The sequence below is a fragment of the Anguilla rostrata genome, chromosome 5, assembly GCF_018555375.3.
Source record: "Anguilla rostrata isolate EN2019 chromosome 5, ASM1855537v3, whole genome shotgun sequence".
NCBI classification, from domain to species: Eukaryota; Metazoa; Chordata; class Actinopteri; order Anguilliformes; family Anguillidae; genus Anguilla; species Anguilla rostrata.
Window position 1 is genome coordinate 37,850,570 of NC_057937.1, and position 15,407 is coordinate 37,865,976.

Genomic DNA, 15,407 nt, shown 5'->3' on the forward strand with positions numbered 1-15,407 from the left:
GTGTGCCTGTGTGTGTGTGTGTGTATGTGTGTGTGCATGTGTATGTGTGCATTTGTCTGCATGTGTGTGGGAGGGTTTGCGTGTGAGATGTAGGGAGTGACTGTTGAGATTTCAAAGAACGTAATTACAGTATTCATTTGTAGTTATCAGTAATACAGGCATACTGTACACTAATATGCATCCTAGATTTAAAAACAAGTAAAAAGAAACAAGTACCTTAAGTGAAAAACACTTCTAACGTAAAGTCCATAAACAGGCCGAGAGGCAAGAAATTGCTTGTAAATTACTTTGTTTAATATTGCTTATAAGTTCAAACAAATGAGCAATGCAGAACATTGTCACATAATACCCATTTGAGAGGATACAACTGTGTTGGATTCATGCCCCAGTTAGCAAATATTTTGACCTGTGTCAGAAATATGGACACAAAATAAGACTGAATGGTTATATTTATGTCATTTGTATTATATTTAAATTAATTTAAAGTTTATATTATATACCGTACATTAGTATCTAATGAATCAATCCATAACAAAGTGATTTTATGCTTTTTGGTGGTTCACTTTCATGGTTCACTTTTTTAACGTAGTAGTTGCAGTACTCTGTCTTGTTATCTCCGATAGGTATACGAACACAGAGCCTTTGACAGCACTCTGTATCTTCCTCTCTTGTCTCATTTTCAAGCACACCTAATTTCCTAATTCTCCTCCTCTTTCTTCTTTTCTTTTCTTTCCACCATTCTCTTTCTTTCTCATCCTTCATAGTCTTGGTCTCATTTCTCGCTTTCTTCTCTACTGCTGTGGCCTTCCACTCCTCCAGCTTCCACCATCTTCGCTCTTTGTCCCTCTTCCTCTCCTCTGCTACCTGAATCCTTATCATCTCCTTCTGCTTCCTCAGGAGTTCCTCCTCCTTTCGTCTCAGGTCCGCTATAATGGCCTTCTGCTCCTTCTCTTTTTTCTTCTCCTCCTTCTCCCTCTCCAGCCTCTCCTGTTCCCACCGTCGCTCCTCTGATTTCTGGGTCATGATTGCCTCCTTAGCCCTTTTCTTCTCCTCCTTCATCTTCACCTCTGCAATAATGGCTTTCTTCTCCTCCTCTGCCCTCTTCTCCCTCTCCTGCCTCTCCAGCTCCCTCATCCTCTCCTCCGCCCTGACAGCCTGGTCCCTCTCTCGGAGCGTCTTCTGAAGCAACGCCGCCTCCTCCTCCCACTCGGCTTCCATCTCCCTCCTCTCATTCTCCATCGCCTCCCTGTTCTCCTTCATCTGGCTCAGGGCTTTCTTCAGCTCCAGCTCCAGCCCCGCTATCTTCCTGTCCTTCTCCTTTATCTCGTTCCTCCACTCCTCTGCCGCTTTCCGGCGATGCTTGTTTGTCTGCCCCCTCTCCATCTGCCAGGCTTCCCTCTCAATGATCAGCTGGTTCAGCAGGCTGTTGGTGGTCTTGGACCACTTCTCCTGGTCCTCCTTGCGCAGGTGCTGCACCAGCATCTTCTCCAAGTCCAGCTCCTCCATAGTGTTCTCCATGTTCCTCCTGATATTCCTCCACCTGTTCCTCTCCTCCTCCCTGGCCTGTTCTGTTCTCTCCTTCTCCTGCTTCCATTCCTCCCTTTCCGACTTTCGCAGGATCTGTAGCTCCTTAATCTTCCTCAACAGCTCTGCCACCTCTGCCTCTCTCCCTCCCTCTGTTGGCTGAGCAGCCTCTCTCACTGCACTCTCTTTCTTCTTCTTCTTTTTTTTCTTCTGAGGAGACAGGTCCTCCGACATTGTGAGTGCACTAGAGGTTCTGCCCTCTGACTCCACAGCCTGTGGAAACACAAAGTGTCATGTTGAGCTTGGTACTCAGACACTTCCACAAGAACTGGCAGGAGAAAGAGAAGTTTTGTGTTCAGGTGGTCTTACCAGGTGCCATCGTGCAGGGCCTTGCACAAGAGTTTCAACCTTCTCCATCTGGGTTGTCTTGTCCAGACTGATGGGCTGAAATCCAAGAATCAGAGATCATATCCACTAATATGTTTACCAATGATGGGAGAACAAAGCACCAGGAGTGACCATGATGGGTGGTGCTACCATGTGATTTCAATCACTGACTGTTTTAACAGGCAAAGATGCTTTTCTCGCTAATGAAAAATACTATATTTAATTTGGCTCAGTGAGTCATAGAGAGTGCAAACTACACTCATTTGGGAAGTCTCTCAAGAAGTATTTCAAATCTCACTCTATTAGGCTACTTATGTTGTTTAGCATAGCCTGTTTGATACTGTCACGCTAATAATTTAGTGTATTTCTGTAAAAAGATCAGTCATTATCTGTTCACCATACAAAATGATATATACATTCTTCAAATGTTAACTTCTGTCATAATTTCTTTATATATTTTTCACAGCACCTTCTTAAAAGCATCCAACTTACACTCGACTTCCTTGAATGTTTGCCTTCCACATTGTCCCCACTTGCTGTTTGTACCTACACACACAATGGAACCTATTTACACACCAAGATTTCTGCAGGCTCTTTAGCATAGCTTACTGGTTCTATGATTCAGCTATATTAATGAAGGAGAAAGCTCATTTGTGAAATCAGAAGAAAAAATAGCTTTTTACAAAAAAAAGGGAGACAGATAATATAGGCCTCACAAGAATTCAAAATATGTTTATGTGAAAGCCCAGAATTTGGGAAGCTACTCACAGAATTCTGGAGATCTTGGGTGTACAAAGCATTTCCCTCTGTTTCCGATTTACCCCTCATGGTGGTAAAGAAAGTTATTCTAAAAAGCATATCATATATTTTTTTTAATTATGCGTAATTCATAGCCATACAGTATAAGTCTTTATATAGTATAAATAACTGTTCGCCTTCTATAATATTTTTTGTATCAACAGCAACAGAGTAGCTTGCGGGTTGAGTACTATTTCTTCTTTCTTTCTGAACAACAGTTCATGCGACTGAATGAATAACAAAAATGTGTTCGCTGTACCAACTTAAAGTTTTTTAAAATTTTACGTAATGGTCATTTAAAATATCACTAAAATTCCAAAATTAGCTAAGAGATAAGTTTACGAATTGTATTGGCTAAATTATCACGTACGAACAGTAATTAATTCATCCGTTTATTTCAGAATAATCCATCGCCCTGAAATTCCGAAATCCCTGTTGCAATTAAACTGCCGTATTAGCCGCAATATTTTGCTTACCAGATTCAGAGGATTCGCTTTTGTAGTCGTTTTGGTAACGAAGATGCGTACGTTTATCTTTACACTACGCTTGTTTTCGAATTTCAAATGTTGCTTCTTTGTTACATCACAACACATCACAGTTACTTGTGGCACAGACAAATTTGACAAAATCTTGGGCATTTTTATTTAAATAAAAGCAAACCCTTATGCTTAAAAGCTATTTGCACACCGTGGCACATATTCATTATTTTGTGAAATAAGCTGAAAAAGTTCTACGTATGGCCTATATATGCTTATCAATACAAAAACACCATTATACCATCAGAACTTTAAATCGTTCGGCAAGCAAGGATGCCTCTCTGATATTGATTATTATTGAAGTATTTAAGTATGATAGCAAATTGCGCTAGCCTATACTAAGCCTATTGTGTGCCATTCTGTTTGTTTTTTGCGGTTGGATTTATAGGCTATTCACTTGGGGGTAAGGCAAATTTTAAAACACGCCTATTTGACAAATTGTGAACTGATTACAGCTTTTTATTGATTGCAGGTGTCAAGCTCTATAAAACTCCCCTGTTCCTTACTTCAAGGAAACATTGCTTTTTGGCACTTCTTAGGAATGGAGTTTGTATATCGCAGCAAATTCTTTGAATACGAAATTCAAAAACAATTCTCTGAGTAATTCGTATAGATCACTGAGCATGTTAGCACCTTGCTTTCTGAAATTTGTATAGCCAATTTCGCGACTGCGCAATGCGGTTAGTTATAACAGAAATGCGTTTTGTAACTGCGAGTAGGCCTACCCGTGCTCCTCCAAGGTACGTTTTAAAAAATATATATATTATTCGAATTTTACTTATTTTTCCCTGCTTTAATATCTTGTAGTTGCTACGGCTTTGTTGAGAATTGAAAGGACTCTGAGGGGGACGGGATCATGCAAATTCAGAGGTTCCTTTTTTGGAGTGGAGTATTTAAACAAGATTTTAAAAAACAACAGATTCATCGTTCACAAAGGCGTCCACTGACTGTTGAGAATCACGAGGGCCTTAATTGCATAAAAACGTAAATGTAACATTTGGTCATGTTTTAGTTAAGCACATTTACTAGATTTTTCAATGATGAAAATAATTGCAGCACGTTGGAGACTTGACATTATCATGGTCAAATGGGTCAAGATGCTTGAAGTGTGAATGTGGTGGAACTCAAACTCCTAATCTCCTCAAACCTGTAGAGGACAGGAGTGTTGAATCTTAATCTCAAAACCATATTCTAAACAGAAACCTACACTACAAGGGGCATTCAATAAAATACTTGTGAAAATATTTTCACTTGCGTGTTTTTATAATTCACGACACTTGTTTTGTCAAATTGACATTTTTAAAACTTTTCTACCAATTCTCTGGATCATGCTGTAAATGTGCCATCCTGGAGAGTTATCATATAGCTCATTAGCATCTTAAACCATGCATATTCTCACCAACTCCAACTTCCTGTCACTGCCATCAGATGACACAATATTGCTCACACCAATCTGTTAATCTTTCTGATAACTATGCTGCTTTCCATTGTCAGACTAAGTAACCAGCATTTGCCCGTTCTCAAGTGACATGATAAATAACTGGATGTCCACTTACCTCCACTCTATGTACTGAAACTCAAAACAAACAATAATAACAGAGCAAAATGGCTCAATCGGTGTGCCAAGAAAAGGGGCATTGAATGTTTTCCTGAAATTATGTCACTGGGACTTGAGCTTTTATTTACTAATTGAGACACTTGAATATAAGGCAAATTGTTAAATTTCACATTTATTTCAAATTCACATTCCATTACATAAGCAAATCAATTTCTTTTTTAAAAAGCATATTTGTAAAACGAACATGACACAACCAGTGTGATGAACAGACCTGAGCTGTTAAAGAGGCTTTCCTAAAGCGTTGCCTCTGCCAGATGAGGGAATTTTCAAGTCCTAAAAATCTCAACTGTTGTATGGAATAATACTCCCTTTCAGAGGATGCTAGCAACAGTATACTGATAAATAACAGTTAAGCCTCTTCACAGCTGTATTCTCTTATCATAGTAGGGGGCAGCTGAGAGCTGTAGTATTCAGGCACACACCAAAACCACAGCAGATTTGCCCTCAGCTTGATCAAACTGTACATTAGCTCAAACTGTACAAAGTGCTGGGCTTCACCGTTTCGCATTTGTCAGTTGGACTGTGTCAAAGTCTGAAGTAAACCAATAAGGAAAAAGCATGTCTTCCCTTGCGACACAGTAGTGTAGCTCCGCTCAAGGGTTGTGACTGGCATTCTACTTTACACACAGTGGTAGGACTATGGTACTACTGCGATACATGTGCGTGCGTGCGTGCGTCTGTGTACGTGAGCTAATGGAACAGCCAGGGGTGGCCACGGAGGGCTTTTGAAAGCATTTACACGGGTCAGTTTCCATTCTATTCAGATGCACAGCCATCAGTTCCTTGGGAAACTACTACAAATGACTACTGAGTTAGCAGCTTGACAGCAAATACATCATCTTTCATCTTGAGTAAGACCTTTACAAATGCTATGGAGACAGACATGTAATGAGCAATGAGTTTTAAGTTCCAAGTTCTAGACCGTTTAGTCTTGCTGTGTAAGGTTTGGACAGTGAGAGGGAGCTGAAGGCTCTGCTGTTTGTGGAGAACCATAAGGGGTTGGCAGCTCCTGAGCAGTGAATTTTGGTAGATCCAGCTTCTTTTCTTGGACTGGCCTGGTTCTGGCACATTACATTCCTGGTGCGCAATGCTGTCCCCAAGGCCTGGACCAATGTTCACTGTACACAGCAGGCTGGAAGAGAAGAACAAAGAATCAAATATCAGACAGTAAACACACATCATTCCACATCTTCATAATGACTCCTGGGCTTTCAGCTTTAAGCCAAAACATGGGAAGGGAGGATGTCAGGTTAGATCCTTTTATTTTTATTTTTTTAACCTAACTCTCATTCCACAAAAGGTTATGAAGACTCCAGCCTCCACCCCCCCCCCCCCCCACGAACACACACACACACACACAAACACACTTTACCCAAGCGAACACTTCAGCCAAACACCAACCAAGCAGCTGAGATTGCAGGGGTCAGGGCTCAAAGGTCAGGGGTCACAACACGCACTCAGGTTAAGGAGAACACCTGCCTCAGCACAGCCCCTGAGCATGTCAGGTCTGAGATTTGGGGCTCTGAGCCCACAGAAGTGGCCTTCTGGCTTCCAGGATAACAGGAGACTAGTCCCTCATGAGATGAGGAAGCAGGGTCGTTAAAAACAGCCAGGTTGTGCCTCCACAAACCCTCCCTCCCCTCAGCTGCTGTCGCCGTGGCGCCCGCCAGACCATAATGGGCAAGCGAGAGACATGGCGCAACAGTGGAATCACTTCAGACGACAAGGTCCAGAGTTTCACTGCGGAAGGGCATCTCTGAAGACTACCCACAACACATTGCATTACCACGGTAGCCGTCTTGTGACTGATTTAATTGCGTGTGGCTGGGGAACAGAACCCAGGTGCGGAAGTAGGCTAGCCATGCACAGCTCGGATGCGATTCCCTCTTGACATATCGACTGGCGAAAAGAGCAGACCGAGGTCCCCGCAGAGCCCTGACGACGAGGGAAGGCAGGTGTGGCAGATTCAGGAGAGCAGGGCGGCCATTACGAGAGCTGCTGGAATTGAGGGGATGTGACGGCTGGTGCACCACAGTCAGGAAGGAGACTGCATGGGGGTAATGACTAGGGGGTCCCTACCTCTCACATTCAATTCCAAGCCTCATTTCCCTTTTATTATAATACCACAAGACTGTTGCATTTATTACCATCAAAATGTACAGAACCCAAATTTACAGGATTTACTGTATATGCTTTACTGTATATAAAGTACGTACTTTACACATTTATGTGCTTTATATACGTACTGTGCACACGTGCACACACGGCAACACGTGCATCTGATAGCAATAGCGACACACACAGAGGAGACACATTCATAGCACAATGACGATGAGAGGTTTGCCTGTGCACACACACACACTCATAGCTGCGTTCTGCGCTGATGCCCTCAGATGCGCACAGAGCGTAGCCCAGTCACGAGCGCAGGTCACAGATACTCACTGCTCCGAACCGACTCCGAGAAGGGTTCCCTGTCCATTGACGCGTCTGTCTGGGCCTCCCGCATCTGAAAGGTGCGACACACACTGGCGCTCACAAACGGGCACAGATCTCTGGAGCGGTTAAATACACGCAGCTGAATTTTCTCTAAATCCAAATGCCATGCCATCCACTAGTTGCTACATGTTCGTTCGTTCGAAGCCCTACCTTCAAGTGCTCTTTGAGGTATTCAGCTCTGGTCATCAGCCTTTTAATCTGTAAAAGCGAGAAAATGCAAAGACACTGGTCACACTTTCAATAAGAATTGAACTGGCTGACCCCACTGACCACAGCCAGTATAAAGAAAGGCAAGTGCTGTTGTACTGATGTTATGACTGTGTGTAGTACAGATGGGCTGGTCTATGCTATCGCACTAATGACTGTGTGTAGTACAGCTAGGGTGGTCTGTGCTGTCGTACTAATGACTGTGTATAGTACAGCTAGAGTGGTCTGCTGTTGCACTAATGACTGTGTGTAGTACAGCTAGGGTGGTCTATGTTGTCGTGCTAATAACTGTGTGTAGTACAACTGGGATGGTCTGTGCTGTCGTACTAATGACTGTGTGTAGTACACTTGGAGAGGTCTGTCCTGTTGTACGAATATAATGCCTGTGTGTAGTAAAGCTGGGCTGGTCTGTGCGGTTATAGGCTGCTGTAATGTCCACACTGAGGCCCTGCGTGTGTGTGTCTATGTCTGTGTCTGTGTGTGTGTGTGTGTGGACTGCCTCTCCGCACTCTAACTGAATTAGACTAAAGCTTTTTTTAAACACTTCTTTTTAATGAGTGTGGTCCCTGGATGGGCCCCTGAGAACCCACCTCACTGTGGAGCAGCTCTCTCCGGCGGCCCTGGGCCTCCGCTGCGGGAGAGAGGCAGAAAAGTGAGAGAGAGAGAGGGAGTGGGGGGGAATACAGAGCATCACTGTATTTCAAATGTTCCTTACTTGCATAACAAAAACAGCAGTATACGATCTACACTGTACAGATCTGGGAGACTTCACTTTCATAAAATTCTTGGGTAGAGCCTACACAAAGCAAGCTCAGTCATGAAGCAGCCTTGCAGAAACAGTTTAATCATTCTGAGGACCAACGGTAAAAATATGATCGTACAGTATGGCCTGTACTTGAGCACAGTAAAATCTTTAGGATACACTTGCAGTGTGCGGCTAAAGCTGGAGCTTACACAAATGTCATTTCAACATATGATTGAACTAATTAAAAAATTAAGAGCAGAAAAAAATCTTCGGCAAAAAATCCAGAAGAAGATTGGCCCTTGTTATACACCCCTGCCCAACTGTTCTCGAGAGTGACACGTGCTTGTGTTAATGCATTGATTAATACGTTAACCCCGCCCCTCAGACGCGCAGGGCTGGAGCAGCTCGGTCTAACGCGGCGGCTGTGCTGACAGACGTGGGGCGCCTGGCGGGTCTCACCAGCTAGCGCTAGCAGCAGCTCCCCCAGACTCTGCTGATACAGATCCAGGGTGTCCTGATCCTCCATCCCACTCTCCTCCTGGGAAAGGAGAGGGCAATATGACACAAGTGAGGGAGAGGCCAAGGCCTGCACAAGCATGAACAGCTAGTACACTAACATGCAAAAGAACAGTCGGTGCAGCTACAGAGCTAGATCCCCCACAACCACTCTCGGGTCCTCTTTCAGGGATGGAAACATCTGCAGGGTTCACTGCCGGTTTGAGCCAAAATGTCTGCAGGTGGCTCCCTTTCAGTACAACCTACTTCCAGCGTAATCTAAAATGGCTCAAACAAGGGCACTGCGACCGCCATCTGGGCCCCCTCTACCCCAAGGATCCTGAACCAGCTTGCCTTGGCCGCAGCAGCCGATGCCACGTCCAGAGCCGCCAGCCAGCGGGGCTGGTCTCGGCACATCTCTAATTAGAGGAGAGAGAGTCGGGGTCAGATCTGGTGCCCGGAAGAGACTGACACACAATGGCAATCTATCAAAGTACCGTAGATTTATACTGTTCAAAAAACTTTATTGTCCTTCAAAGAACTTTCAGCAGCTCAGCAAAAACAATCCGCAGCGAACGCACTGGATTACAAATTAAGGCGGATTACAGTGGCACTGTCGAGATGGCGGAATTAAAATAATTAGCGTTACCTCTGAGGATGTCCCTGGAGGACCTGGCCTCCTCAAAGATGATTCTGTTGTCTGATGCTACCAGCGCTTTCAGCTCCTCTGCCCGAGACACGTACTGATTGACCTGCAGGAGATTAGGTGTGTCTTAATGACTAATTACACGCGTGTACACGCGTGCACGCACACACACACCTTCCATAAAAAAACACTGCACAAACCCTGCAATACACAACTCTTACCCAATGTTAATTTCATATCTGAAAACGATAACAAAAATACTCCTTGATGGACTGCTTTTTTAATGTCGAAAATGGTACCAAAACTGAAATTGTCTGCAAGAACCATTTAAATCCTTTGGTTGAATCCTTAGACCACATATCTATGACTGCGCATCCCGGCACACACCTTTTGTCTCAGTGCATCTTTGCGGATTCTGTCCGTCTCATCTGGGGTAGGGGGAAGACAACAGTTTACTAGTCAAATTCACTGGGCTTTATCTGTGTTAGTACTCAGTTATGAGCTATCAACATACACAATAGCAGCCTACAGCTCACAGTACCTAATAACACATTTTCCAAAGTGTTTCTATGGTAATTTCTCCAGGGCTCTTATTGCCTTTGTGAAAACTGCAATACCTGTTGTCAGTGCACTGAGCTGAATCTACTGTACTGAATTGAGTGGGAGTGTCAGTGACGGTGTGGAGCCGGCGGCTGGGTTTGCCCTCACAGTGAATGGCTGGGACGAAGTGCTCCAGCGCGTTGCAGTACAGAGACAGCGCGGCAGACCTGTCCCCCTCCTGGTCCTTCTGCACCGCCCGCAGCACCAGCTCTTTCTGAGAGAGTAAAGGAAGGAGGATGAGGCGATGGGCAAGGTTCAGAAATGCTGGTGGCCATTTCGGCTCTCACTCCTTCCTTACTGAGAGAGTAAAGGAAGGAGGACAGGATGATGGGCAAGGTTCAGAAATGCTGCTGGCCATTTTGGCTCTCACTCCCTCCTTACTGAGAGAGTAAAGGAAGGAGGATGAGGCAATCGGCAAGGTTCAGAAATGCTGGTGGCCATTTCGGCTCTCACTCCTTCCTTACTGAGAGAGTAAAGGAAGGAGGACAGGATGATGGGCAAGGTTCAGAAATGCTGGCGGCCATTTCGGCTCTCACTCCTTCCTTACTGAGAGAGTAAAGGAAGGAGGATGAGGCAATGGGCAAGGTTCAGAAATGGTGGCTCTCCTAGACCCCCCTTCACATATGGAGACTTACAGCGTTCTCCAAATTCAGAAACACTGGTGGCCATTTTGGCTCTTCTAGATCACCCCCACCCATAGAGACTTACAGCCTTCCCTAGGCTCTCTGCACTGGGCATGTGCTCCAGGTCCACAAAGGGGTGCGTGAAGAACTCGGCGAAGGTGATGCGGGTGTCGGGGTCCCGGTCCAACAGCCTCAGCAGAAGGTCTCTGCAGTTCCGGGATACTCTTCCTCCTGCTGGCAGCTGGAACACACCAACGTCAGTTACCCACTGGAACACCATACCCAACATTAATACCAATACAGCTCCCACAACCAAGAGGACCTTTCAAAATCACTCACTCAAAACTGACTTTCCTGAAATTATATGAGTGACTACCTGTCAACGTAGTCACTCCTGTCTCACTCTGAATCACCAACAATCTCAGAGACCCTCAACACCTCAGACAATCTGTATACTCAACATACACGGTATGGGAGATGTATGTCTCCCCCTTATGGTAAAAGCCTGTCAATACAGAGGACCTGAATACCACAAGACTGTTTCTTGGAATTGACACTTCACTCAAGCTGTTTGTGTGTTTGTGTTTGCGTATGTGTTATTCTTCAAATGCGTAAGCAATACACCCAGCACGTCCTTGTGTGTGAACATGCAGTTATATGTAATCCAGTGGAATAAATGTAGTGTGATCCAGCGAAAGCTCGGTGTAACCTCGATGGGCCGGTCGCTGCGGATCTTCTCCTCCAGCTCAGCGTAGGAACGAGAGGCGAAGGGCGGGCGTCCAAAGAGGGCCTCTGAACAAGGACACAGACACGGACATGTGAGAAATGACTCATTTCTGTCCTTGCGTGGTACAGCTGAATCAGATATGAAATTCAATAGCTATGTGACAAGACCACAGAGAGTATATACCGCCATCCATCCGGTCAGCATACACGTGTTAATGAGGGATAATCTCACTCGACTACGATTCCAGAGAAGCTTTTGATCTTCCTGATGGTCTAATATTACACCCCAGTTCACTTCACATTCTGTACAAATGATCCCCCTACGTCTTTAATTTTATTCTGTGACTGCTGTGGAAACGGAAACGGGCTGGAGCGAAAGAGAAGGGGGTGCTCAGAGAACGCGAGCGTATCGGAGGCTTACCGTACATAATGACCCCCACGGACCAGAGGTCGACCCGCGCGTCGTACTGCCGGCGGCACACCATCTCCGGGGCCATGTAGAGCGGGGAGCCCCTCAGCACACTCTGCTCGTCCCAGGGAGACATGTACTGCGCAAAGCCAAAATCTGCACACGTGCACAGACACAGACATACGTGCACGCACACACATACACAGACGTACGCACGAATGCACGCACACACAAATACAGACATGCACACACACAGGCGTACACGCACACACACACGCATACATATACAGATACACATATACACACAAACACACATACATACTCACACATTGGCACGTATGCACATACAAACACACACACACGTATATACACACACGCATACATACACATTGGCACACAGGCACGCACGCGCACACAAACATACGAACACACACACGTACATCCACATACACAAAAGCACAAACGTGTCAGGGTGAAACAGCGCTGTGTTGGCACGGTAATGACAATCCTGACTGTGCTGACAGCTCAAACACAGTGTAACACAAAGCTTCGCCTCAGAGGCCTGAATCATAGGCATTACTGCACTGCCTTTCCCGGGCGAGCCTCCGATGTCCTCATTCGCCCCGACGCAAAGCGGCCGGGAGCGCTTCATGAAAAACATTTATGAACACAGAAAATAAGCAACGCCCATGCATTAATGCAAATGAAACCGATTCACTGGAAATGCCAGAGCAGTGCACTGAAGCCACACTCTAAATATGGTAATAGATAACTCCCTCGCTGCCATTTCCTTGACCTGTGCTACTTCGCCACCCACACTCACATCAATGTCACACCCACATTCCAACTCCTCTCGCACACTACAGAGAACTCACCCAGTAATCTCAACACATCAGTCCCAAAGAGTGGGAGCAATAGGGCGTGACGTTTGCTAAATAAGGAGTTATGGGTAATGCTGCTGTATACCCTGTACGAGGTGTACACAGTAATGTTGTGCGGCATGCCAAGTGTACAAAGTAATGTTGTATTATATGTGAGGAGTATGGAGTATTATATGTAAGGTGTACAGAGTCATTTCCTATTATAAGTGAGGTGGTTTGAGTAATACTGTTATAACAATGAGCTGTTTGGAGTAATGTGGATGCATGTATGTGTAGGGAACTGTGTGAGTGTTACAGTGAGGTGGTGGGAACAGTGCTGGTGTAGAAGAGCTGCTGACCTGCCAGTTTGAGCACTGATCCGCTGAGCAGGATGTTTGAAGGTTTAAGGTCCAGGTGGGAGATGTTGCGCTCGTGAAGAAACTGTAGCGCACAGGCTATTTCCACCGCCACAGCGAGAGAGAGATAGAGAGAAAGTGTGTGAAAGAGAGAGAGAGTGAAAGAGAAAGAGAGAGAGCGCAGGCGGGAGACCGGGCCATTACACTTCTGATCTGGGTCAAAACAAGTAGCTCAGCGAGACAAACAATGGACAGGGAGAAAGCCGAAGACAGGGAACCTGTTTACAATGCGTTTGGCACCCTGTAACAAGTGGTGGTTTAAACTGACACAAGGGTGGCCCTTGACAGCTCCGACAGCGCTTAATTTCAGCGTAACAACTACCCTGCTCTTTGTTTCTGGTGTAGCCGCAGTCTCTGGGGGAAGCTCGTGTAATTGCACCTTATCATTTCAAAGTTAGCACATTCGCACCATGTCATTATCCCGTTACCCTGAGCCGTGGGGTGCAGCCAAAATAACGGCTGGTGCAGGGACGGCGGAGGCTGAGGAGACGGCGGGGTTCGAGGGGGGGCGGAGCCTCACCGATCTGCTGCAGGAAGCGCTGGGCCACCCTCTCCGGCAGCAGGCGGCGGCTACGGATGAAGCGCGACAGGTCCCCGCCCGAACACCACTCCAGGATCAGGTAGATGTTCTCACTGTCCCACTGTACAGAAGGTTCCGGAGAAAGAGAGGACATCCAGCTTAACTACCACAGTGAGTTCACCAGGGTTACAACTTTAAAACACCTGACTGAAGTCCGGATTGGGAGCATAGTGACGCAGTGTCACAACGTGTGACTGTGAGTTGGGGGGGGGGGGTGTTTGTAAGGGCAATAAGAAGGGAGGCGTTCAGTTGTGGGGTAAAAAGGAGTGGGGTACTATCGTATACCTGGAAGTCCTTAAGCTGTACAATGTGCGGGTGGCGCACGGTCTTCAGAATCTCGATCTCCGTCAGTAGATTCTCCATGGAAGCCTTGTTCAGGCTCTTCTTCCCCACAACCTTCACTGCCACCACCTCCCGGCTGTCGCCCTGCAACAGACCCAGCCAGGTCGTCATGACTCAAGCAATGCGCACGAGCACTCAACAGTAACGGCCCACAGCAGCAAGCAGGAATGTAGCTTAGGTCATCCAGTGTAACTTTAGGCATTACATTATTACAGTAGAACATAGTCCTAGCTATGGCTATGTAATGTCGCATTAATCAGTGGGACATGTGTTGTTGCTTAGATCAAAGGTGCATTGTCGGCAGCGAATTGCATGTGGATCACAACGAAATCAACAAAAACGGATTCCTCCTATTGAATGATAAGAAATTACTCTAAGCATTACTTTATTATTTACGTTTCATTAATTCAGCAAGCTGGATAATTACATCTAGATATCAGGAATTTTATAGAAAGCAGGGGGTGTGTCACAAACCTTCCGGTATGCCTTGTAAACTGTCGCATAGGTACCACTGCCCAGCTTTTCAGTCAGAATGAAGTCCGCCAGTTTCGGCGGGGCGAAGCTCGAAGCCATGCCGCACTTAACAACTTGCCGACGGGTACCTGTGCGACTTCTCAGTGGACTCCTTGAAGCAGTGGGAAGTTACTGTCGCTGTACGTAAATACAAGTGTGGTTAACTGCAGAGTCACATCGCAACTTCCTGGTAAACACTGGTGTGAATAACTATTTGAATAGCTAACGTTACAGTTTGGTACAACTTCCGACATAACGATACACCCCCAGATATGATACTCACCACAAATACATAAACGGTAGCTAACTATCCATAAGACACACTTGGTTAGCCGTACCTGCTAGCTAGCCAGCTACACAGATCTGGATAGATAGCAACCTTTTCAGTTAACTAGCCAGCCAGGCTAACTTGCTTGTCATGCTAGTTAGATACATCTTTCCAATTGTGATAATTATTTACAAGCCAACACATGTAATATAAATATCTAAATAATCAGCGTTTGCACTAATATAGCCAAATTATCTAATTCTCTTGCAGAAAGAGAATGTGTCTAACGTCAGCTCCAACGTAAAACACGCTCGCTGACAACTACAGATCATGTTGACTCACTGTAGAATGGTAGGATAAAATGGAGTGTTGCCCCTACTGGTGAAATGGGGTTACTGTTGTGTGGTCTGTGTGCAGTTTTCGTTCCACGTCGAAATTGCTGCATCACTTTTTTTGGTGTAGTCGCATTATAACTGTAATTTGGAAATTAATAAAAATCTTTGAAATGATGTAGCCTATTTGTCTGTGACTTCAGACGCTCTTGTAGGGATATGTACATTACTCAGGATTGCATCATAAATCGCCTTTTAGGCAAGAGGGCGCTGTCGTGCTATTTCC

General features: G+C 45.5%; 2 protein-coding genes across 2 annotated transcripts; both read right to left on the reverse strand.

The window, feature by feature from the left end:
* Positions 1 to 288: 288 nt before the first annotated feature.
* On the reverse strand, positions 289 to 3,594 carry LOC135255220 (golgin subfamily A member 6-like protein 22). Its single transcript, XM_064336090.1, has 5 exons — positions 3,186 to 3,594; positions 2,680 to 2,758; positions 2,404 to 2,457; positions 1,894 to 1,968; positions 289 to 1,797 (listed from the first exon to the last, which is right to left on the reverse strand). The coding sequence occupies exons 2-5, from the start codon at positions 2,737 to 2,739 to the stop codon at positions 514 to 516; spliced, it is 1,473 nt and encodes a 490-aa protein (XP_064192160.1). The 5' UTR covers positions 2,740 to 2,758; positions 3,186 to 3,594; the 3' UTR covers positions 289 to 513.
* A 1,363-nt stretch (positions 3,595 to 4,957) lies between these two features.
* Positions 4,958 to 15,126, reverse strand: ulk3 (unc-51 like kinase 3). Its single transcript, XM_064336093.1, has 17 exons — positions 14,805 to 15,126; positions 14,483 to 14,659; positions 13,952 to 14,092; positions 13,607 to 13,727; positions 13,030 to 13,125; positions 11,823 to 11,966; positions 11,385 to 11,467; positions 10,761 to 10,916; positions 10,161 to 10,266; positions 9,840 to 9,880; positions 9,456 to 9,558; positions 9,161 to 9,225; positions 8,771 to 8,849; positions 8,157 to 8,197; positions 7,510 to 7,557; positions 7,306 to 7,369; positions 4,958 to 5,995 (listed from the first exon to the last, which is right to left on the reverse strand). The coding sequence occupies exons 2-17, from the start codon at positions 14,579 to 14,581 to the stop codon at positions 5,979 to 5,981; spliced, it is 1,404 nt and encodes a 467-aa protein (XP_064192163.1). The 5' UTR covers positions 14,582 to 14,659; positions 14,805 to 15,126; the 3' UTR covers positions 4,958 to 5,978.
* Positions 15,127 to 15,407: the final 281 nt, after the last annotated feature.

Coding starts and splice junctions, on each gene's coding strand:
- LOC135255220 (XM_064336090.1), bottom strand. CDS start 2,739: ATGAGGGGTAAATCGGAAACAGAGGGAAATGCTTTGTACACCCAAGAT. Junction 2,458..2,679: donor CCCAAGATCTCCAGAATTCT/GTGAGTAGCTTC, acceptor TTGTGTGTGTAG/GTACAAACAGCAAGTGGGGA. Junction 1,798..1,893: donor GCCCTGCACGATGGCACCTG/GTAAGACCACCT, acceptor GTGTTTCCACAG/GCTGTGGAGTCAGAGGGCAG.
- ulk3 (XM_064336093.1), bottom strand. CDS start 14,581: ATGGCTTCGAGCTTCGCCCCGCCGAAACTGGCGGACTTCATTCTGACT. Junction 9,881..10,160: donor CTTCGTCCCAGCCATTCACT/GTGAGGGCAAAC, acceptor CCCCTACCCCAG/ATGAGACGGACAGAATCCGC. Junction 7,558..8,156: donor GAGAGCTGCTCCACAGTGAG/GTGGGTTCTCAG, acceptor TCGCTTTTACAG/ATTAAAAGGCTGATGACCAG.